At 35.1% G+C, this 25,971-nt stretch overlaps 1 protein-coding gene across 1 annotated transcript in view; it reads left to right on the top strand.

Moving 5' to 3' along the window:
- Positions 1-25,971, top strand: part of CTTNBP2 (cortactin binding protein 2) — an 81,642-nt gene that overhangs the window by 31,231 nt on the left and 24,440 nt on the right. The window contains 6 exon segments of the mRNA XM_048300200.1: positions 3,847-5,497; positions 11,927-12,130; positions 17,562-17,661; positions 20,760-20,910; positions 22,025-22,279; positions 25,401-25,518. Coding sequence (XP_048156157.1) covers positions 3,847-5,497; positions 11,927-12,130; positions 17,562-17,661; positions 20,760-20,910; positions 22,025-22,279; positions 25,401-25,518 — 2,479 coding nt within the window.

The following is a 25,971-nucleotide window of genomic DNA, read 5'->3' as shown; positions in this document are numbered from 1 at the left end:
GACTTTAAAACCCCCAAACAAAAAACATGCTAAGACAATTGACATAAAATTGATTTTGGTAATGATTGCTCTTTGGGAAAAAACATGGACGCAAAAGTACTGGAAGCTGCTGGAAATACATGCTTAAATTAAACCAGTAAACATTTTGTTGTTACTTTAGCTCTGTTGTTTAGTTTAGTTTAAGCATCATTGCTCTGTTAAAACTTCAGGAAAACAGATTAAAAAGAAGAGAATAGTGCTAAACTTTATGTATGACATGTAAGTCTTCAAACAGTTTAGTGTGGAGTGAACTGTTACTGGTACATACCTTGCACTTCTTTCTGAGAACTCTTAAGTATTAATTTTCTTTCTCATATGCTTTTTCAGTAAATAGAAAAATAGGAAAGGGCAAGCAAGCTTACTTGTTCTGTCTGAAAAAGGATATTGGGAGAAACCCTGACACATCAGCCAGGACAGTTGAATTAGTTTCTTGTTTGAGTGCATGGCCACAAGTCTCTTCTTGTACGTAAATTCTTCATCTATCTCTGGCTTTTATCATAAGCACAGATACATGAACCTAAGATAGGCTCACATATTAAGATTATGTCAGTGTATTAACAAGTAAATTCAAATTCTGTCCTCTTTTTTGTCTTTTTTTTACCAAAGTCTATATCTCTGTCTGTTTGTACAGGAAAGGATGGTTTTGTCTTTTGCTTCCTAGAAGAATACATGAGCCTTTTTTTTCTTTAATTCTTAATTTTAAGGATTTGAAAACAAACTGCATAGTGTTGAGCAGCTGTGTGCATGACTCTCTACTGAACTTACATCTTCCTCTTTTAAGCTCCATTAGAAATGCAATTTCTAATACAGGACACTCTTAAACTCTGTGGGTTTGTGGTGTATCTGTGGGTGTGGATGATGTATCTCTCAGCCATCTCCATTCATTCACAAACCATTCATTCATTTACCTTCCCTTAGTTCCACATTTCTATCTCTTCTTCATCTCTCAAATCCTTCTGTTGAAGAGGGTAATGAAGGTGTTTTGAGGGACTTAAAAAAATGTTCAACAAAGTAGCGTGACACAGTATAAGGAAAAGAAATCAGCCTAGACAAATGTGACGTAAATACAAGCCAGCTGCACCCCTTCCTCCAAGAGTGGTTCCTCCTTCTCTAAATGTGTAGTGCCCCTGCCTTTGTGTTTGGAATTGCTTCACTGTCCCACTCTAAATAATGAAGTCTGTGTACAGCTGTGTTTATTTTCTCTGGGTATTACTGAACTTCAAACAGACTCAGACTGAACTCTTATTCTGGGGGGGACTTAATATCTATGAATATAATTACCTTGAAAGTATTCTATGAATAAAATTTTTATTTGATCACAAAAATCAAGGCATAAAAATACACTAAAATGTAGAAAAATCAAGGAGGTGCACAAAGGACTGTAAGTCATAGCTCACCATATACAAACATCTAATTCTCAAATGTCATCTGTTTGTGTTAAGTCTCCATCCTCTTCCAGCTCTTTGAATGCTTTTCTTGGAGCTGCTGTGAAAATTAATTTTGAGTTTTCCTGGGAACGCAAAAGAGATCATCAAAGTGACAGTTCTTGATTTGTTGAGAGTTTGCAGAGGAGTTAGTATTGGGATGCATGCTCAAAGAAAGGCAAGTGTGGGTTGGAAAGGGCCTGTTGGTGTAATTTAGTCTAACCTTGTGCTTAAAGCAGATTATCATCATCAGTACATCTGGTCATCTGTGAATTTGTCTTGCTTAGTCATGAAAACCCCCAGGAATGGCAATACTGCAGCTTTTCTGCACTGGTGTCCTTGTGAAGAACTCTTTTCCAAGACTGAGCCTCTCAAAGGGCAAGGTTTTTTTTCTATAACCTTTTATTATGGAGCTCCACCTACCATTACCAAGAAGAATTTGACTCTTGTTATCACTGTAAGGGCCCTTCAAAATGAGGTTGCTGTTAGATTATCCCTTTATCTGTTTTTCACTAAACTATGCAAGCCAAGCTTCCTCAGCATTTTCTTACAAGGCATACTGTTTCTCACCTTTGAAGGGCCAGCCTTTGTTGGTTAATTCTTTGAGGGACGCTTTTTTTTCTCAGTATCCTTTTTTACCCCTTTTCAAATCGTTCTAGGACACATTTCCAGATGTTTTTATTACTGATATGATACAGTGTAAGCATGTAGTGCATTTTTCAAAAATCAGGTTCTAGCTAGTTCATAAACTCATAAATAATTGTAGCTAGTTCCAAATCTGTCATCTAAAGGAAAAAAACACTGCGTAAATATTCAGAGGATTTTCCTATCCAAGATGATGCAGCCAAAAGAAGAACAAGAGGGAGAGACACATAGGAGACAATGTAAAATGAGAAAATAATGCTGCTTTTGTATTTTGAAATCAAATAGAGGATTTACATTTATATTAGGGATCCTTCATTTAGATGCAATGCTTACAAATAAGGTATTATAATAGTATGGTAAGCTGATTTCATGCCACTTATATATGAAAATCTGTTTGTAATTATTTGGAAGTAATGTAATTTCACAACACTTAATTAATAGAACCAGAACTTCATCTGAAAACAAAATAGCAGCATAACAAAGTATAGAAAGTTTTGACAAAAAATATTTTTGCTGTAATCTTTCTACATCTCAAAGCTTTAGAAATTGTATACATTTCCCATGATTTTTGAACCTATTTTAACAAATAAAGAAATGGTTGTATGCTCTGCTTGTTTTGAAATGCTAGTGAATCATGCAAATGCTGTTATATCCTTTGAAAACACAATGAAATCATTGAGAAAAAAATAAGGGGTTTTTTTTTCACTTGTAAACTATGATTGGGACCATTCCTAAACACAGTGTCATTTTAATAGCTTGTTAATTTAATTTGCAGCTGTACTTTCATTAACAGAACTGAAGAGATGTTGCTGCTGATAGAGTTTGCTTAGCAATGACTGATAATGCCATACCTTATTTTTAATTAGCAATGGCTATTAATGCCATACCCTATGCTGCTAAACAGGCTTTGAAGTATTTGAAACCAAGATGATGTTTAAAATGTAGATATCATTTCCCACAACGATTTTTTTCCTCATAGATGTTTTCTAAAATGGTGTATTTACATATTTTTGCATTGCTTTCCTAGAAGAGGTTCGGTGAATAAAAGCATAAGCAGTAGGCAAAATGAATTAGAGTCAATGACTATATGAATAAGGAGAAAAATTATTCTTACCCATTATCTGCATTTTGGTAGGTAGTTCTTTGATTCTAGCTTATAACATAGTTTATGCATTACTGATGTCAATGAGACTTTCCACTATTAGTAAGTACAGGAAAACATTTGTGCTTGTGCCAAAAAGTTGGTCTTATTTATAAATGTTAAAACAAGATACAGGATACCAATTATGTTCATGATGGACTTAATCTGCTTCAGCTGGAGGAAGAGATAAAACCTAACCCTTTCATTTCTGGCCTCAAAGATCCTTTGCAAAGCTCATCTCTTACTTGTGTATGGTTCCTTTACTGAGATGACTTTATGTTACGTCTTATGTCGAATTTCTGGAGAACAGGAAGCTCCATCAATCAGGAGATGTGTTTAACCACTTTGGGGAGTCTCTCTGTTGTCAACGGAGGAAAGTAAAAGAGTTTACTTAGTTTCTGAACTGCTCTTCAGAGATGGCGCTCTCTTCGTTTTGTTTGTATAAGATTATATGCACTTGCGTTAGATATCATGAATCACCTTCCTGGTTTCATTTTAGTCACACTCTCAAAGATTAAAATATCAATGTCAGGTTAATACTAGGTTATTATGAAATGAGAATTGTTAATGAGAATTATATTCTATGTTTTCTCACAGTTGGAAATGGAAAAATCTCAGTTACAGAATCTTGAGCTGGAGCACAAAAAGCTATCTGCTCATCTTGAAGAAGAACGTGGAAAGAATAAGCATGTAGTATTGATGCTAGTGAAAGAGTGTAAGCAGTTGTCTGGCAGAATTGTAGAAGAAGCCCAGAAATTGGAAGAAGTGATGTCAAAATTTGAAGAGGAAAAGAAAAAGGCTACTGAATTGGAGGAGTCTCTTGCAGCTGAGAAACAAAGGAGTACACAAATGGAAGCTCAAATGGAAAAGCAGCTGTCTGAGTTTGACACAGAGAGAGAACAGTTGCGTGCCAAACTTCATAAAGAGGAAACACACACCAGTGACCTCAGAGAAGAAAGAGATAAAATGATCAAAATGATTGAACAACTAAAAAAGGAGAATGAAAGTAAAGCTAATCTTTCTCAGAAAAATGGCGATAGGAGTCTTGTTTCTGTTTCAATTGAAACAGAAGAACCAAGTTCAAGAACTGTAGCCTGTCAAACAGATACTGTAATGATGGACAGTAGCATAGAAAATGCTAAGAAGTTGCCTTTGACTGTCTCTATAAAGCCTTCTACAGTGAGCCCACTAGTGTCTGGCAATACAAAAACGAATGTGTGTGCCAATGCAGCGTTTGTGAAGCCTGTCATTGATCGGCAATCTTCATCTAGTGAGCTTGTCCCCCCCACAACTCCTGTTCTTGCACAGAATCAAAACAGGATTGAAGAAAATGGACCGAGTACAGGCTCATCCCCTGATTTATCAAGTAGCGCTTCCCCTTTTTCAAACAGTAATTCCCTTTGCACCCCTACCACACCAACTGCCACAGCTCAGAATTCCTCGCTTGCTTCATCTATACACAGTTTGCATTCACCATCTGCCAACACTGCTGGCCATCCAGGCCTAAATCCACGAATCCAAGCAGCTAGATTTAGATTTCAGGCCAATACAAATGATCAAGACCAAAATGGAAACACAACCCAAAGCCCTCCCTCAAGAGATGTATCCCCTACTAGTCGTGACAACCTAGTTGCCAAGCAGGCAGCTCGGAATACTGTTACCCAAGTTCTTTCAAGATTTACAAGCCCTCAGAGTAGCGCTCCATCACGGCCAGGGACATCACATTCAGTGGAAGTTGGCACTTACCCCCCAGTCGGTAGAGTGACTTTAAAGACTCCAAGTGTATCAAGAATTGACAGAGGAAACCCTCCACCTATTCCTCCTAAAAAACCAGGGCTTTCACAAGCTCCTTCTCCACCACACCCACAGCTTAAAGTTTTAATGGATAGTAATCGATCCCCAAATACAAGTGCAAAAACTGACAACAAAACCATGACCTCACCTCTTTCAAGTTCACCACAAGGAATCAGGGTAATAAATGAGGAAATTATTTCTAAGTCCTCACCTCAGCTGCCACCAAAACCTGCTATAGATTTATCTGTGGCACCTGCAGGCTGTGCCATACCAGCCATAGCCTCATCTCAGGTGGGTGCCTGGCCTTCCCACTTCCCTGGACTGAACCAACCTGCATGTTCAGAAAATTCCTTTGTCATTCCCACCACCATTGCCTGTAGCTCCTCCATAAACCCTGTTAGTGCTTCATCCTGTAGACCATGTGATTCAGACAGCCTCCTGGTAACAGCATCAGGTAAAGGGATTGATATGCTACAAACTGTCTCCCTCAAAAATAATGTTTTGGTTTTCTTTTATGTCTTGTTTGCTTTATCTTGTTGTAACTTTCTCTTTCTTGCTTTTTAGAAGCTAAAATTTTTGTTTATATTTTTTACACATTCCAGGGGCATGGGAATTCTTTTGCTGATTTAGTAATGTTATGAATTAGTTTGCTTCCTCAAGGAAGTCTCCATATTGAAGGCTTTTTTTAAAGATAAAGAGGACTAATGTTTAAATTAAGTGAGCTGCAGATTATAGTCTATTAAATAAATTCCTTTAAAAATTTATTTTATATATTTTTGGTTATGCTAGTATTTTGGACTTCAAAATGCTTTCTCAGTCTGAAATGATGTTTTGATTACCTCTGCAAGTGATCTTCCATGGAATATGTATTTTGTGCTCTGTGAGTTTTATGCCCTTTTAAAAAATAGGGCTTAGCTGGGCCTATGGTATTCTGCTACAGCAGTAGATGGTTGCACATTAATACATGTAATTGCCTGTATAACAGTGCAGTTTCCCATATATCACTACATGCCTGTAGAATACGTTTCTTTTTTATTTCTGTTTTTCTATAGATCTTTTTTTGGTTGTAGGCTTTGTTAATACTCATGTATGGCATCTCACAGGTTTACTTCAACAAATATAGGCACAAATTCGCTGTTGAAAAGTTAAAATCTAACTTGATAATCTTAAATCTGGAGTCAATATGTGTATCTGCTACTCATTTTGCATTGTGGTGGGGACTAACTAATGTGCCACCAGCTTCACGGAATCTTCTTGGTGGCATTAAAGTGAACAAAGACAATACTGGTCTACGTTTCAGTGAATTATAGATCTCCTATAAACCTTTTTATTAACATATTTCCCTGCTGGGATCAGTAGCACTAGAACATTAGGTAGAAGCTCCTCTTTAGCTTGACTTGCACTGCAGTAAAAAAAAAAAGGAACACAGTTACGGAACACTTTAGACCTTCATCAGTGTTGAAGAATGTTTGAATTGTCTCAAGCTTTCAACAGTTATTCTCAGTTCAGTTATGGTACTTCAGTCCCTCATAACTCTAGTCCCTGCATCATAGTCTGTAGGGTATAAAAGCCCTGCGCAGCCAATCTGCTTCCAACATGTAACCAACCACTTTCTCTTGGTAGCTGCACCACTAAAAAGTGAGTTAAACTCAAGCACCAGTCCTGGGGAAGCCATTCCAAAAACAGTCTGTGGCAAAATTGAGTGTGTATATATAGGAGATTCCAGGTTTCCTGTTATTAATCAATTTTTATTCCCATTCCACTTCACTGAAGACTTTCTACATGCATCAGGAGTAACCTGGTCATCCTTCTAGCATTTAGTTGTCACACCATACTGTCAGAATCCTCTCTCCTTTCTGAACTGTGCCATAAAAATGTGAGCTCAGAAATTTTATCCTTCCCTTTGTCTACTACTCCTCAGAGTCAACAATACTGGGATTTGATTACTGCCTATTAGTTTGCTGTTTTTCATAGGGACATCCTGAATTTTCATCTTAAATTCGTATTCCAAGATGAGTCTGGTTGCCATGTCAGATAGATCATTAGTCTCCCAGTATTTAAATCTTTTCCAAACTTAATTTGCCTTCAAGTGCTATTAGGCTCCATAACATAATTTAAAAATGATTTCAAGAACAAAATCTAAGATTTTATGAACATAGAACAAATTACTGGAAAAGTCAGCTTCTAAGTGAATAGTTTTTGTAGGCAAGACGTTGTCTTCCACAAATCCTATCAGCATGAATTAGGTGTATATAACAGTTAGTATTACATTAATTATCTGGTATTTGGTAATCATTTAAGATAGTTATTGATTATTCATTAGAAGAATAAGCCTTATACCTTAAAAGTGAAGTTACTAGTGCCTTTCTTCATAACCCCATGTATTGTTTTTGCTTGAGCTGGTGCTTTGAGGTATTAACTATTTTCTTAGGAGAACAATCATTCTTTTCAATCAGAATCTGCCCCCAAATATTTAATTTGTGTTTCTTATGAAATATGTGACCATTCTCAGAGAAAATTCTCAAAGATAGGACTTTTTGGCAAAAATTGTTAGTTTTTTAAAAATTTTTTGGCTTGTGTTCAGATTGCTTTCTTTCTCTAACTTCCTTCACTTGTTTTTGGGAGGCATGGAAATAGTTGTTGATTTAATTCCATTATAATCCTTGCTCTGAACATTTGATCTTAGTACTTTTTAAGTCAGCCTGGTTTTTGGGAATATTTGCAATTGCAGGTGGGAAACATATCCCATGATCTATAGTCTGCAAAGAAAGATTGCTTAAACTCTACTTAGCTGTATGCAGTTTTATTTTATTACTATAGAGATGTTATTTTAGTATTAGTTTACTGGCTACATACAGGCTCAAAGAACCTTAATAACTTTATCTGTAATATTCAAATAAATATTCAGGATAATATTATTTTAAATAATAATATTATTTTACCCCAAATAATGCTCGTATTTTATTGCATTTATTCTTTAATCTCATTTTTTTAATGTTTTTAAGGGAATATAATTTATTTTGGCCAAATGTTCTAGCAAACTGCAGAACTAAATAAATTTAGAGCAGCAGATGTTATGCAAGTATGGAAAAACATTTCCTTCAAAATTTTATGCTAAGAAAATAATTATATTTTAAATATATATATGAAAATAGAAAGATAAATCAAATTTAATAACACTAATTTTGTTAAGATAATGTGGTCAGTAATACCTGAATTCATGTCACTTATTCCCTTTTTTCAGCTTCTTTTTTAAGTATGACTTTTTTTGAGGTGAGAAACATCTAACAAACTACAAATACTGCTGAAACTTCCTTCCCATATCTGCATTTTCATGTCCTCTAGGCACAGAACCAGTTAGTTTTATTAATGATCTGGTTGATTTTAATATGTTTTATTTACTTTTTTTCAGAAAATGTTTAGAATTTCAATTTTACATTCAGTTAAAGCAGAGCATGGTTAAATCTTACTCTTATTGTATAGTAAGCAGTGAGCTTCAATCAGAATTTTTTTCTATTTTTAAGAACAGTGCCAAACAATTTTAACATATTAAAGAACATTGACAGAATCCTTCATTTTTATATTTTTTTGTTTGTCAGTTAATTCATGCTTGTTTCTTCTTATGGTGGAGTCAAAAGAATTGATAATAACCTAATCACTAAAGTATTATTAATTTTAAGAGTTTCCTAGTTAGCTCAGATTGCTTTAGGAACAGAGCAACAGCCTGATTTTCAGTAAGGAAGTGTCTTGGCTCTAGGAAGAGGAACTGTTAAGAACAAACTTAAAATGGGCGCTCTGATCCTGTCACGGGCATTCTGCTAAAGTAATGTGGTCATATCTTTTAGAGATGGGCTATTGTACCACATGTTGCTCTTTTCATCCCTGGTAGGAAAAGACATGGGCCTTCATTAATGTTAAGCAGACTGCACATAGAGACATTACAATGAACATTTATGGCCTGATTCAAAATCTGTGACAGTGTTTTCATTAACTTCAGCAGCCTTTGATCCGTGCCAAAATGCTTCTGCTCTGTTTGGATTTCTACAGTTCAATGTCTGTAAGACTTCAAAATGGAAACAAATGTAGGCATTTGGATTATCATACCCCTGGGATTTCTGCTTTCACTTTCTTCTTAGTTTTGTGCTTTCTGTGTTACTCTTCAATGACATATATTTTTTTTATTTTGCTCATTTCTATGATGATTGATTTATTCTCTCTTTACAATTGGCTTTGAAGATAAAAGTGTGTGTGGCAGGGGGAAGGGGGGGGGTGTGAAGGACTGATGTAAGCTCTGAAATTAACCATCTCACATTCTGAAGCTGATGCCAGAAGCTGTTTTTGTCTGTCCCTCTGCCCTTCATCACTGCATGCCCTACAAGCTTTCACAGGTGCTTCATATTTCCTAACTTTTTGCATCTGTAATGGTGTCCCTTATTTATTGGTATCTTCTAATGTTGGTGCATTTTGTTGGATGAATTGAATCTTACTATACTGCTTCACATTGATAATAGAATGTAAAGTTATATTTATGTTATTACTTATTTTTGTATCTTTTTCAGTAGAAGGTTTTCATTTAATGGTAACCTAGTATAACGAATTTCATCACTGAATTGCAACAACATATTTTTCTTTTCAAGGAGCTGAAATTAAAATTAAGATGTGACTTTAAAAAATTCCTTTCATTTTGGCATTTCTCTTAAGGATGCTTTAAGAACAAGCAAACAAACAAGCAAATAAACTACATTAAAAAATCGTGCTTTTTTCAAAAGGAAAGGAAACCCAAAATAATATTTATATAACCATAATTCCAGTGTAACTTAGATAAAGAATTTTAGTAACTGTAGTGCCACCTTGTCAATATCCACTATCGGTTAACTGCCAAAAGAAGACAGTAAAAACTACACAAGTACTATTTTAAAAACATTAATATATGTATAGCAAGAGGTGCAGCACAGTTAGTTTCAAAGAATAACAAAAGGCTGAAAAAAATAAAACCACTTTCACAATGGAAAGGAATACCAAAAGTTATTCTTTGAACCTTAGGGAATTTTGTAAGAGTTAACTGTTCTCAAATGTTGGAAGTTGAAGGTAATATATTTTTTTGCCACTTAAAGGGTACAGTTTACTTTGTATATTGCTTATTGGTTTTTTTAATAAACTTAAGAAAACCCTCAAAATCCTCTGAATAAAAATATTGGAGAATTAAATATTACTAAGAGTATTAATAATCAGAAGGTAGCTTCAGAACTGAAGTTATAAGAAGATGTATGGAGTTAGTTTTACAATTTATCATTGGCTTAAATTTGGATTTATAAGGTAACTTCATAGCTGCAGTGATGACTTCTTACAGCGAATACGAAAAAAGTAAGTTTAATAAGAAGCTAATAATACTGTGGAAATACTGAAAATTTGTTTCCTTTAGATACTAAACTAGTAAACTTAATTTAAATTGACAAATTTAGCTTACTTTAGAAACAAATATGAAAATACTCCAAGCTTTTTTTGTTGTTGTTGTTTTTTGAACTGGAATCAAACTATGTATTCTTCAGGGGTACTGCTCAGGTGATGAATTCTTGTGTAAGCCTTGATGTTAACTAAAATGTATTGAGATCTTACAAGGTACCCAGTCTGTTGTTTCTGTAGAATTCTTTTGGGAATTTCTGCATTTCATTTTGTTTTCCAAAATCTGAAGCAGATCATCCCAGCATGGTAGTGCTGCTACCGCATACTTTCTCTAGTTCAAGATGTTGGAGGGTGGATAGCACTTAGCTTGAATGGAACTGAAGCCCTAAAGCTCTTTTTCAGCCTCAGGCATTGCAAAACTGCATTAAAAGCTGCATAAACTTGCTTTGTATTGTCAGATTTCAGCCTCATATAGTAGCCTATTTGTGGCCATAGAAGACAGTTATTTATTCAAGAGAGAAATAGAATGCGTGTTTTCTAAAGGTAATAGTGAACATATGAAAAAAAAACCCCAACCTTTCTCCTATTTTCTCTTGCAGTCCTTGATCAAGGAGGAATGCACAAAATATTCCATGCCTTATGCAGCAAACTTCATATTCTTAACAAAGTCCCTCCTAAGCTGACAAATAGTCAGCAGAACATTTAACCACAACTCCTAAGCTTTCAGAGTTTTGGATTGAATATTCTTTGTTAATGGATTGACTTCAAAGCTTTCAGACATAAATTTTATATAACCTGTTATTCATTCCCACTGGAGCATTTTATAATGTATTGTTAAATATCACTGAGTAAAAGGAATGTTACCTTAATGAGGAGTTCAATAATAAATGTATTTACTTCTGTATTGTTTGTGTAAATGATTTCTACATGTTTTTTCAAACTTATTGAAAGGCACCTGAAGTCACTAAGGGCCCTCTGTGCAATTTATCTTTGTAATTACAAGTGAGTTATATAAATACTAAATATATACTATTATAATATAATACTAGAGTTTGCATTAAGACTATAAAGAGGATAAAATGATATATGAAAATGAGTACTTTGTTTTGAAAACTTTTCTGTCGATACTTTATTTGAATATGCTGGGAAGATTTTTTTAAAGTAAAACTTGCCTAAAACTTCTGTTAGTTTTGTAATTTCAATTATATAAAATTTTTTGAGACATCCAGCTGCTAGTACAGTTCATAAAAAGTTTCACATTGACCTTTTGTAGTGAAGTCCAGTTCATTTGTATTAACAAGTGTCACCCCTGAATGCAAATTTTATTCTTCAGAAGACCTTCTAATGTATAGACAAAGCATCATCATAAAATTTTGCTAAACTAATAAATGCATTTTGAAGATACTTCTTAGTTCTTAAAAGAACACAGAAAAGGCAGTGCTTTATTTGTGTCTCTAACTTCTGTTGCTTTAACTCACAGGCTGGTCTTCCTCCCTAACCCCTTTGTTAACAAGTGGTGGTCCTGTCCCCCTGGGTGGCAGGCCCACCCTTCTTCACCAAGCTGCTGCCCAGGGAAATGTCACTTTATTATCAATGCTGCTTAATGAAGAAGGACTGGACATTAATTACTCTTGTGAAGATGGCTATTCTACCTTGTATTCTGCTGCTACGAATGGACATACAGGTAAATGATACTAAGGTCTATTATGGCATCCATGTAAAATAGTGAAAGCTTACTTCCTAAGTTTTTAATATTCAGTTAGGTCAAATGCATTTTTCTTAAAAATGTGAAATTGAAAATGAAATATATAGATTATATGACCAAAGTCATGATATATATATAAGCAATGCTTCTTGAGGCAGAATTTTTGAACTCAGCGTTTGAAACACAGAAAATTGGTAGCATTCTGCAGGAACATCTGTTCTATTTCTCCACTCCCTTCATATAAAAAGCTACCAGATATTATCACCCCATATTCTGTGAGAAACTAAAGATCTTTTTTAGCAATGGGAACTTGAAAGAAAGAACTTCCCTCTACAGGGATTAAGCAGCAAAGAATAGGTCATCACCAGGGTTTTGATCTTCTGCAGCAGCAGTGAAAAGGATGGAAGATCGTGTCAGAATAGTGTGTTACTTGGGAAATAAAATGAGCTGTCTTTATTTTTGAACTAAATGAAATAGCCTTCATTTGTTACCTAGGCTCTCCTGCGAAAATGAAAAGGTTTTTTTTCCTTTCCTCATGACCCCAACCCTCCTCTGTATTGAGGAAGTAGCATTTCTGAACCTTTCAACAGTCAGTCTTCGTATTTTATGAATATATTTATGAAATGCATCACGTATGTTACTAGAGATACGACTTTCATGAATACAAACTCCAAGCAATAATTTTCAGACTTCTAACACAAGGCTCTCAAACAGCAGTTTCTTTTAAAAGTACAGTGCACATTATGATAGCTTTTTCTACCTATGTAAAACCTTCCAGATTCTTATATTTCAAGTTGTATCACTATGCTGTTTTGGATACTAAAAATGAATACTAAAGCGATGCAAATGGCAAATATTCCATTAATTTTTAGTAAAGTCAAAATTTTATTTCAGAGTCAAAGGAGGAACATAGTCCCATTAAAGCCACTACTTTCAAGAGTACTTTGTGGTTTTATTTAACAAAATATTTGTTAGTGGCACAATTAGAAAACCCTGATCTCGTGTTCCAAATAGCACTTAGAGAGACTATTTCATAATTTTTCTCAAGTATTTTAAAAATAAAACTAAAGTTAGGATACAAAATCCACAGATAGGCAGATAATGTACATTTTTCTGACATGTTCAGGGTTAATTTTGCTACCAGGCATAGAGGAGGAATTTTCCCTTTGCTCAGAATGGTGTATTCTTCTTTGCTTCCTGGGTGCTACAGGTATTTTTTTTTTAGAAACATCCAGGCCTTTTCACCTGAGATTCTTTTTTGTTGCCAAGACCTTTAAAATAGAAAAAAGGTATTTTTTTTTTTAACTTTGGTGATTTTTTTCCTTTTTTCAACTTGTTATCTGCAGTTTTAAGAATCCAAGGTAATTATATTGTGTGGATTTATTATTCTCCCCTCACTGAATGGGTGTTTGGTGTATTCATCTAAGCTTACATCCATTTCTTATTGCTAATGTTTGTCAGCAACCATAATTGACCCAACTCTTCTTTACTCGTCTTGTATTCTAAAATTGCTTCAAAACAAATACCCTGATTTTCAGTTACAGTTACTGAGCAGCTCTTACTGGCAGCAAAGGCAATTTGATTCCTTGTTTTATTGTCAAAATGTCAAATAAGAAAGACACATGACAGAATTGTGAAAACACAAAAACAAACCCAAACATATGCATATGCACCCTGTAATTGTTTAGTATCTTTTATTTTCTGAGATAAAAACTATATTACAGAGTTTATAGTGTTGCTCTTCTATTTATAGTTGACAGGATGTGAAAAATACTTTGTTGTACAAATCATCACATTTCAGCAACTAAATGTATTGTGTGAATCCTGAATGAGAGAATCACACAACAGCAGTGTTGATGTCTCCTTAATAAATTATATGAAAATTGAAAGTTACAGATTTATAATGTTTTGGGAGAAAGATTTTTGTGCTTATCTTTATTATATAGTCCTTTTTCATTACTTGTAGTTTGTTCTCAAGTGAATGGATATATGTAGCAATTCAAAGTGGAGACTTGTTTTTAGAAGTTACTTATATAGGCTTAAGAAAGGGTGTATAGAAATAAATATTTTTTAAAGTCCTTTCTAATACCTTTTCTTAACCAGCCAGGTGGAAAGAAATGATACTGGTGTCATTTCAGGATAAAATAGTTTATTGTTCAGATTTTTCAGTGTCTTGAGTAGTGTTGCCAATGGTAAGTTTCTGAGGGTTTTTTTTCCTTAGAACCATACAATCACTTAGGTTGGAAAAGACCCTTCAGATTGTTCAGTCTAACCATAAGACTTAACACAAGCCTATCCTTGTGGGTGATCACACCATGATTTAATTTATTGAGAATATTTTTAAAGTGGACTTAGTGACTAAATGGATTTTGAGATTTTTAAGTCAACTAACCAGATTTTCCTGTTTCTCCTGGAGAAGATTTCACCAGAAAAAATAGTAACTTTAGAATTGATAAAAGCAAGTATGATGAGTACTTCCCTTCAGAAACACCGTGTTTGGGAGATTCTGAGAAGAGTGGAAAGCAAATGATCCCCACACATTTCCAGTGAAGAAATACAGTGTTTGAGATGTGTAGATAGCTTGAGAGTGGTAGAGCACATTGTAACCAGCATGGTGGCAGCAGCTGTTATATGCTCTCAGCCCATTCTGTAGAAAAAATTGAGTTACACAAGAAAAGAGCACTGAAATATTCTGTCCTAATCTGTCCTAATTGCAAAATGTTTAGCTTTCCTGTTTGGAAACAGTTGCCTTTTGAGAGCTGCCGCAGAGGGTTTTTCCAGCACATGAAGTTAATAGCAGATGCTTTGTTTCCACCACACACTATCCCTAATTCTGTAGGTCTGAGAGAAATTAATGTAAAAATATACGTTTTCTTTGTATTTGAATGGACATGAGGAAACTGTTAATTTCATTATTTAACCACTAGTTTGGGATAGCTGAACAGGTTGTTTTATCAGGCTGTCTTGGTTTGACCATTAGCAAAGAAGGAGCCACTTCAGGTCTATTGTACACTTAGTAACAGTAGTTCTCTTAGCTGATAGATCTCCATAGCTTTATGATGTTGCAAATCCTGACTGTTCTCTGCCATAAAGAGGTTGAGAAAGACAAAATTAAACAGTAAGAGTTTCTGAATCCAAGAGATGTGGAGAAAATAATATCCTTTGGACTCAGCTATGTGCTAATCATATGCATTTATGGTGTAATCGATTCTCTTCTATCCTGAGTATTTGGAGGCTGTGGCACCCTGATTGATAGGAAAAAACTGGAATATGGGAAGTAGAAAGGAGTGAGGTGCAGAAACATACAGCTACATGGAGTCAGCTTTGTCAAGCCACCGGATGTATCTGCATGATGTTTGCCAACACTCTGGAAGAACTAACTACCCAGCTGTGGAGGAGAGCAGTAAAGTCTCCAGGTGTTTGTCCTAATTTGCTTCCATGTTTTGCTTTTGCTTTGACCAAAACTTTTGACCTAGTGGCACCAATGTCTGTCTAGTGCCTACCCTTCCACCTAGTACTCCACACTGCTGATTACTTCTATGGCAGACCAGTGTGAACTGGAGTGAATGAGCCTGGATTGACCCAAATTACCCTTCTCCAAATCCCAGTAAAAAGTGCACCCAGAAAACCCAGGCTTCTTGGAGATAATTGCTCTTTCACTTGATATGCCACCAGAACAGGTCACGTAGAGCTTACTAGCTCACGTGTTCTGCCTTGTGAAAGTAGCTGTATTTCCTCATGGTCACACTTACACCTAAGAATAAAAAGCTCTTTTCAGAAGCAGTATTTTCACAGAGATAAGCTTCATCAGAAACAGTATTTTTACAGACATAAGCTACCACCTGAATGATCTGCCAATCAATACGTGTGAATTAACCATGCCTTTCTAGAAAGGTGGTCTTGTTCTGTGTGTTCATGGCTTTTGCATGGCTAACATATGCTTTATGAACAAACAGCAGAGTATTCCTGCCAAATACTTGAAACTGCTAGGTGAAAATTTTTTCAACATCCCTCATAAACTTTAGAAGTATTTTAGGATGTTAAGCAGGAATCTGTATTTTCAAGTTAATCATTTAATACAGGACTGGGATTGACAATGGAAAGAAGAAAAAAAGGTCATTCTTAGCAGAGTATTTTTGTGTTAAAAAGTGAATGAAAAGATAACTTCATTTTAAGTGGTACTATCTTACAATTGGAAGGACTTGGTAAGTTAGTTAACAGAGAGTTTCTTTATGACTTAAAAAAAAATTACAGGTCAAGTCCTGGTAACTTACTGTGACAACCAACTTTACAACAACAACAAATTTCATGTCAGATTACTTATTTCAAAAGTAAAGAATCCTAATTTATAAAATAATAACTTAGAATATTTTAAAATCCTGCTTCTTAATGTTAAATTATTTATTCAATCAACTCCATGACATCTGTACTAGTATTTGAAAAAATTGTAATGGGAGTAAATACATTGAAGAATTGTTTAGACCGGTCAGATTTCTAAGTAGTTCTTAATATATTTTTCTGATATCCAAGTAGTTCTTAATAAATGTTTCTGATACCTAGAGTTAAACTTCACTAGCAGAACTTGGCTTCAGGATTTTACCGAGTGCTGGAACAGCATGCATTAAGCTTGCTCAGAAATCAGGTCAGGAGTTTATAATTGGTGTTGTAGCTGAGCTTATTTTCCAAGTAGTAGTTTCAATTACAAAAGACTTGTTTTATTTTGGTCTGGAGCCAATTTCAAGAATGAGGAACAGATCAACTGTTTTCTTCAAAGTTAATTGCATCAAATGATATTCCAATTTGTGGATGAAAAGCAGTCTAATTACTATGTAATTAATTATCTTAAATTAGCTGTAGGGATGATGGAATCAGGCTGGTACTATTTTTAGGATGTCATTTTGGAACTATATGAATGGGAATGGTTTGGGGAGGTTTGAGTTTGTCAGCTTATTTTATTTGTCATCGCAATCACAAGTCAAAGTGTCCTAAAACAAGACTGGCCGGCGTGTTGCTTGAGTTATGTGTGGCTTGTGAACATCTCCCCTGTGGCTGTCATATTTGTCACAAGTGCCAGTAGGCAGTGATGCCTGTAGGGACTCCTGGATAATTCAGATCCCCCACTTTGGAGGTAAAATAGCTAATACTGTGGGAGTTGCCTGTAGTGGGCATTTATTTGAATCCCAGCAGAACCCAACCCAAACCCTTTTTGCAAAATGGTGGTGATGCCCCCGGGAGACAATTCTCATCTCTCTCCTACAAACTTCTTCCTGAGCTTTTATTTCAGTCCCCTAAGGTGTGATGTGTAGTCCAAAAGACTGGCTGATTGTTGCCCCTTGAGCAGACTTTAGCCTCTGGTAGTTTTAACCACTTGTTCTTGTTGATTCATTCTATGGTTTTGCTCCATTTATAGACTGTGTGAGATTGCTGCTGACTGCAGAAGCACAAGTTGACGCTGCTGATAAAAATGGCTTTACACCCTTGTGTTCAGCAGTTGCTAAGGGACATGTCAAGTAAGTGAAGCCTTTAAGATTTTGCCTGTCAGCTGTTACTCAATTTTATATTCTCTTTACATTATATACTTTTTTCATTACATTACTGTTGCATTCTTATGTATTTAACTATAAGTTATTGAAAGCATCTACTTAAATTCATGTTCTTAGGCCATTCTGGTTTGAATATTTTCTATTTGTTTTGTTTCCAATTTCAGCTCTTAAGGTTGCTGAACAAGTATTCTTACCAATTACAGTGTGGTACTGGTCTACACGGGCACGATACCTCTGAATTTCTTAATTTTCTTTGCGTTATCAGCCATAGTATGGGATTAACAGAGAAAGGAAGAAGGAAATAATTTTTGCACTGATTTTTTTCAAGCATAGAAAATATGAGTATCATATTCAGAGGCAAAAGAACATCTGAGTTTTCTCCTTAGTGATATAGGATCAAATACCTAACACAATAAGACAAGGTTTTTTGAAGGTTTAAGTTTTTTTGTATCAGTAACTTTGAAAAACGGAAAATTATGTACAAGTCAAATAATATTACTAAAAACATTTTTCAAAATGTAATTAGAATAATTTATATCATAGAATCATAGGAAATAGAACTGGAAGTTGGAAGCAACTATTAAATAACTGTTTCCAGAGCAACATTTTCCAGAGAAAATTATTACAAATTCAAAAGGCTTTAAACAGAATTACTAAGAATTCTTATTACAGAATTTACCTTTGTTTTACATATCTTTGCTTTTTTTAATCTTTCTGATTCTTTTGAAGTTTAAATTTTGTTATTTTTAAGGATTTTACTCTAGTACAGTCACACACAGGAATCAATCTTTGAGTGTTATACTGTGATAGCCTCTGACCCCACACTGAGGAAGAGTGGGATCTCTGTTCTTCTGACTGTCTTCCATGAGTGTATAAGAATCTTCAGAGATTCATGCCACTTCTTAGAGATTTCAAGCTCATCAACTAATGGTTATTTTTTACTAGAAGTCTTACTCCAGAGGTAGCAGATGCCCACTTGGTGTTTTGAGCACAGAAATATGTATCTAGTTAAGTGTTTCAGTGTTTTGCATAAAATCTGTAAAAAATATGTGTGACTTGACAAGACAAACCCAAAATACACCCTTCATATTCTCTCACTAAAATAAATACCTTAACACTTCATTTAAACAGGAAGCTATTTATTTCCCTGACTTACCCTCACAACACTTTGCTGTGTGTCATCTGCTGTGCTGTGATATTGCAGGCTTTATATGCTTTTTGCCTTAGAGTTATGTAATATGATATCTCTAAACACTTTTTTTTGCTTTTACTTTTCTAGATACTAAACATGAACTGAATTGCAAAATTGAGCATGGAATAATGACAGGGCTAGCCAGAAATGTCAGGGAGACTACAAATGGTTCAGGCTGTTTGATTTGTTGATTGTTTCAAAGTTCAGGAGCAGAAAAAAAAAAATCTGTAATAGGTGGAATTTGGGGCAACAGTATTGTCTGTCTCCTAATGCAGGGTTAATGACAGCACTAACCTGCTCTCAATTGCACATGAGGTGTCTGTCATAGACTTGCTAACCAGTCCCCTGTGACATCTTTATTAACCTTGTTCCTGAGCCAAGACAATACTGTTGTTCTAACTCTAGTTATGTAGTCAGAAAAAAAATTCTATTTTTTTGTGGCTAGTCTAGTAAATCACCAGATCAGTAACTGGTTTTAGGAGAAACTTCCAGAATAATTTCCCATGTTGTCCAGGCCAGTTCCCTGAACTTGAGGTGGAAAGTCAATGTAGCTTTTCGAGATTCACCAAACACAATGTAAAACACGAAACCAGTTATTTGTAACCTAGCAGACTTTAAAACTCAGTCTGGATTTGCTGTATGGAAATGTCTTGTTATGAGCCCTTCTTAAGATGATTTTTGTGACTGTATGGTTAGGATGTATGCCTAACATTCGTTGAGGCAGAACATTATTTTTATTTGTATTTTTTTTCTGTTCAGTTGAGCATTTTTGGAAAGCATAGCTAAGTAATTCATATCAATGCTATCTGTTTTACTCTTCTCTAAAACTGTGCATTTTACCTTGAACTTAACTGATTTTCTGACTGAATAGAAACTTATCAAAAGGCAATTTTCTTAAATAATTGTGATTTTTTTTTTAGTATGTAATTTCTTATATCCTTACATTCTTATGTGTACCTTACCTTGTTTTAAATATTTTGTCATAGTTTTGTTACAGAGTGATCTCCTAATCAGTAGTTATTTGGCATTGCGTTAACTGCTTTGAGGCTTTATTGTTGATATGCTTTCTATTTTTATGGACTGATAAATACAGAGCTGGAGAGCTGGGAACTTATCTTTATTAACAGTGCTTGTTTGAACTGCAGAGTGAATTGACTGGCATTAAGATTTTTCTGAGGTCTTAAGTGTTCTTGAAAAGCTGGGTTAGGGAAGGGAAAGGTAGCCAACCCTGGCACAAGAATTGGGAAAAAACCTGAACCTACTGCTACAGGGTTGTGAGGAAGTACAAGATCTTGGATCTGAATGCCAGCTTCAAGTTAATTGCTCTTCAGCAGTCCATTTAGTCTTCCATCTTCCATAACCCAGTAGCTGCCACCAATACCCCCCAAGCCATCCTTCTGTAGTAGCCTCCATTCAGGGATCTGAATGGTAGGTACTGCCACAGCTGTCTCGCTGTCTCCACCAGGTTACTTTCCTAGACAAATGTCCATTTTGCTGGTAGTCCTTCATTTTATTTTTTCCCTTTTCTTTTTAAATCTATTTTAAATATCAGTAGTCAGAAATGTTTCTTTTTTTGCTCAGCTGAATGTTTTTCTTAAGCAGCTGTCATCAAGTTTTCATCAGTCTTGTGAAATTCAGTGTTTTACATTCACAGTTTTTAAATGCAGTTACAGTAGTTTAAGATTTACATGTTGAAAGTAACCTGTCTTTATACATGTGTACAAAATTATACTTTATACTTGTATATATGGGTTGATCACAGGTAGATCTGTATCTGTAAAATCAATATTTAAAATATTTAAATGTCATAAGTTATAAAGAGGTGTTGGATGTCTAACATAAGACAATTTTATTGCTTTATTGTTTGCTGTAGATGTGCAGAATTATTAATTATGTATCAGGCTGATATTAACCATGCTGCTGAAAGAGGACAGACACCTTTGTACCTGGCCTGTAAAAATGGAAATAACGATTGTATTAAGCTATTGTTGGAAGGTGGAGCAGATCGAACAGTAAAAACCAGTGTAAGTTAAAATAGTTTGTAAAGTTAAAGTACCTTGTATAGTACTGAATATTAACATTGAAATATTTATTTAAACTTTTCTTTAAAGCTGGAATAAGCCAAATAATTTGAAATCAGTATTTTGTTATTTTCATCATACTTTCTGGGGTTTTTAAACTGTATATTGTCTAAAATCTCCTAAATGATGTGACTTTCACAGCATTTGACGTATTTCAGATTCCACCGGCAATTTGCTGCAACTTTTCTCCAGCACTGGATTTGTAAAATGAAACTTTTCTGTTTTGGCTTATTTTTAAGGTGGAGAAGTGGAGATAGGGATTTTGCTTCCACTTTTTATGTTAGAGTGCCTTATTGTTGTCCTTGAAGGGACAACACCCCAAAACTTTCTTGCCAGTCTTGTAAACTTTCATATATCGCAAATGGCAGAATATGGCAAAAAAAAAGTCATATCTAGAGGAGAAAGGGAAGAGGACTGTCTCAAAATCAGTACCTACATATTGCCTTTTTCAGGTGCTTTTCTAAAGTTTTTCTTAAAGTCTGATGTCAGTAGATTCTCATGACAATAAATGTGGGTTTTAGGCCATCCCAAAATACAGCACAAAGAGTAGTAGCTTCACAGAACGTTCTACTCCTCCTATAATTATTACACTAAATTTTTTATGATTCATTTATTTTGCATCTGGAAAGTAAATTTGACTTGCAGTGAGAGAAAGTTGTGATGTCAAAACAGTGAAACTGACTAATAAATGTATCAATGCAGCATGAAACTATTGATAGTTGGAATAATTTTTGTTTGATGCACAGGAAGGAAGCAGTTTACTAACAGCATGTAAGCACTGTATCACTTAGACTTTTCTAAAAATTTTGAAGACTTCATCTGTTGGACTGTCCTTGGAGAAAACTGTAAATTTTTTTTCTGTTACATTTTCTTCCCTCTCTTCCACCCAAAACACATACAAGCAACTCTGTTTTCCCAGAGGATTATTATGTCACTCTTGCTTGTCTTCTTAATTTCCAGGCCGAGCCTTCCATTCAGATTCTTTGCTGATACAAGTCTACAAACATTTTTCTATGTGCTTGGTGGCAGTGTGCTTTTCGATTTTGTTTTTTTTTAGGATGGCTGGTCACCAATTCATGCAGCAGTGGATTCTGGTAATGTTGAAAGTCTCAAGCTCCTTATGTACTATGGGGAGCCGAACGATGGGAACTGTTTGATGGATGCAGAGCCTAATTTAGACTACTTTGATTTGGAGAAGAGAGAAGATGACTATAGCAGTAGAGTAAAGCCTGTTGTTTCTGCAGATCTCATCAACCATGCTGACAAAGAGGGTTGGACTGCTGCCCATATAGCAGCATCAAAAGGCTTTAAGGTTAGTCTGTGTGAACAAGTTACAGTAACCTGATAGAATTTAGGCAAGATAAATCCTTTTTTATCTTTGAAGAATTACAACTTAGATGTCAAGTCTTAAGTTGTTACCTAGTTTATAGGCCAGCTTGATTTAACAGAGATAGACCTCCAGCAGACAATTAATCCCAGAATCCAGGTGTCAAATGGAGTGAATTGTCATATTTGTCTACTTCTTATGGCACATTAATAAAAAGAGGAAACATCATTACTTGAGATGCAGATTTTCAAAGTTACAGTGAGGTGAATCCCACCCTGAATGCCAATTCATTGGATGTCATGTGCTTATAGATAGTTTCCAGTTACAGGTAGGAATGATTTAAATTTAACTATGAACAATATTTCCTCTGTGAAGGAGGGGAGAAGAAGAAATTTGAGAACCAGACTAGTGCAGACATACATTGTTTAATTTATTATTTTGAGCAGCCTTTTTAGCAGGCAATGAAACATTTTTGTGAGGTTGGGATAACTGATGACGTGGAGGATGACCTGACAGGTCCTACTTATGACAAATAGGAAGATTTCTGGAAATCTAATATTACTTGAAGGTTTTGACATCAGAAGCTATGCACTTCTAACACTGACTGTTTAAAGAACTTCTTTTTATATGGTAGCTGTCAGTCAGATTTTACTGTGAAATTTTTACCTAGGAAGAAAATAGAGGGTGTTAACCACAGAAGAGAATGAATTTTAAGAAAATACAGCCCAAGACTTAAAAAATCAGCTTGTCTTTACATGCCTAGTTCAATACCTGTCATTATGTTTGCTTTTTTTCCTGGTAAATTTACTATGATATGTTCAAAATAGACACAGATTTAAGATTCAGTTTAAGTTACGGTTTTTTAGGGACAGCCACTGCTTACTCAGCATTTTGCTTTACAAAGTCAGTGTTCCATTACCAATGTCTGTTAGGCAGGTGCAGGTTCTTATTCCAGTTTCCACTCATATCAATTTAGATGGAGTTTAAGGTATTTGCTATCGTCTGCAAATACCTAAATAATGTGTAGTATGTTGGCTCTTCCTGCAATAATATAATCCTTGGGAACTTTGAATATAGGTTTCATTTGCTGTCTAAAAGCTGCTTTGACTAGGTGATCTCTCTGGAAGTTCTGACACTGGAAGTCCTCATGTATGTCTTTCATGAATAACTCAAGGGTTTGAGTTTCTAAGCACATTCCAAATCAGCTGTTTAATAAGATCTCCATTTGGGGTTGAGGGGAGTCCCTTAGGTGATGAATGCAGTATAGAGCTGGCAGTCAGACTCCTGCTTTTGCTGTTGGAGAGACTGTATAAAATTGTATTTGATTTAATGCATTTATTGACTTGATATATGTTTGGGATACTTAGAAGCTAAAAAAGCTTAATAGCCATCTCCAAGTACTGTTAACACTTCAGCTTCATTCTCTAATCCATTACGTACACTGCATGTCATTCATTTCAGTGCATGATAGCTGCATTTAAGCAGCGCTGACACTTGCATCCTTTTGTTTTGAGATGGGTAGGTGCCATTCTTTACAGATTAATTCTGCTAGGACATCTTAGCTGTTATTTCATAGGCAGAAGAGACAACAAAAATCCTCATTTTACTAAGGAAATAAGCTTGATTTCTTTGTTCTGTCCCACTTCTTTCTGCTTTACTTCCCATTTTCAGCCTCACAGTTCAGTCCTCAGCCTTCTGCTGTTCTGCTCTTCATTGCTCCCGTTTGAGAGATAGTGTTAACAAACTAACCTGGCAAGAAAATGTGGGTTTTTTCTGCTTGATTTCCTTCTGGCAAACTTAGTGAACTAATCTTTTTTTTTTTTAAAGTACTTGGAGGTGCTGTAACTACAGCCTGGTGAAATTTCACCTCACAGGCAGATATACCTTGAATGACTGCTGTATTTATGAAAGGTCTCAGGGTGTCAGATATACTGACAAAAGTTTCTGTAGAACAGCTACAAAACAGGTAACACTATGCAAACCTGCAACTAGGCACTGTTCTGCATCAAAATACTCAATAGCTGCTTCTCTGTGTTTTTAAGGTTTGGTTTCCCTGCTATGGTTAACCCCAGATGTTATCAATACAGTATTAACTAGTGTAATTTCTGTTGGTTTCTCTTTTTTCCAATGTGGATGTGTCTTTAAAAGCATAACTGAGGCAAAGCTTTCATGAAGGCCACCTGTATTGTTGCAGAATGATGGTCATTAGAGACAAGGACTTGATCCTTTTCCTGATTGCTGATTAATCAATATTTGCATATAATTTTATGAGAACTTTTTTTTGTCCCACACTAATTTGGGAGGATCTATATAGTGAGTATTTTTTCATGTTACAGTATGATTCTGCCAATCCAAATTTATATGCTAGTAGGTTGTTTCTACTTTTAATGATTTTTCCTTTTGTTGAGCATGTGACGTTTTTTAGAGGGCATCATGTTGTTGGCATCCACAAGATGTCTGTGCTCTGACTTAATAAAAATACAATTTTATATCACTGCATTCTTACTATTCTTGCAGAATTCCAGGTTTCTGCTTGCAAAAATTCTGCCAAATAAGAGCTTGCAAGGTGCTTTTAAAATGATTCTTTTTCTGTGTCCCACTCAGTGTCAGTCATGATGGAAGCTCCTACTTGGTGAATTGCAAAGTGAAAACTGGTTTTATGGATTGTTGCCTAAATAGATTCATTTATTAGTCTGTATTAAGCTTTAGAGTTGCTTATTTAGTGTTGCTTGAACATTGAGGCCAAGATGTTTAAACCAGGATAATAGCTGGGTTTCTGTCTCCTTATCAGTACCTAAACTAGTGGCCAGATGTAAGAATTTCTTAATTCAGCTGATCAGCATTTGATGCTTAGAGACAGTAGAACCCTGGCTCTGTGTGTTCTGCTTTTTCATAATCACTGAGACTTTCAAGTCTGCTGTGAAATATTTTTACTCCTGGTTTTCAACTCTGTGAGAAACATCATTTGGATTCTATAGAAACTCTGTAGCTGGTTGTCTTTGGAAATGTATGTGTAAGAATTTCAATTAGGAATCTAACTGTGTGTTGGTAGAACTCTTTAATGCAGCAAATGGACAAGTAAATAATACAGTTCCTACCTTTGCAGAACTGTCTAGAAATCCTTTGTAGCCATGGTGGACTAGAGGCTGAGAGAAAAGATAAGTGTAATCGAACATTGCATGATGTTGCTACTGATGATTGCAAACATCTCCTAGAAAACTTAAGTAAGTAAATGCTATCAGCACTACATAAAAATGTTTTTAGTAAAGAACTTGTGGGGCAAAAATGAGAAATATGAAAAGGGTAGTTGTCGCTTTTTTTGGCACCACAACATTAAATTACTAGCAAGTTTCTATTCTCCAAATTTTGCAAAAGCATATGATAAAATTTTGGTGGAGGTTATTCAATTCCTCATGTCTTTGTTTCTAAACCATTCAAAAAGATGGTACATATTGTAAATGTGCAAACATCCATATTCTCTTAAAATTTCTGAATTTAATGTTAGTAATTACTTTTTCAAAAGCTATTGCCCTCCTCTTATATTTTCTTCAAATTCTTGCAGAAACAGTCACGTAGTGGTGGGTAGCTGTCAAATTTCCTCAGGCTAAGATGATCATCTAGTCATATATCTGAATCTCTTTTTAGAGCATAGTTTATTTTGTCACTTAGTTATCATT

This window comes from Corvus hawaiiensis, chromosome 4 (assembly GCF_020740725.1).
Source record: "Corvus hawaiiensis isolate bCorHaw1 chromosome 4, bCorHaw1.pri.cur, whole genome shotgun sequence".
NCBI classification, from domain to species: domain Eukaryota; kingdom Metazoa; phylum Chordata; class Aves; order Passeriformes; family Corvidae; genus Corvus; species Corvus hawaiiensis.
Note: the sequence above shows the minus strand (reverse complement) of the source record. Positions and strands in the feature narration are given on the sequence as shown.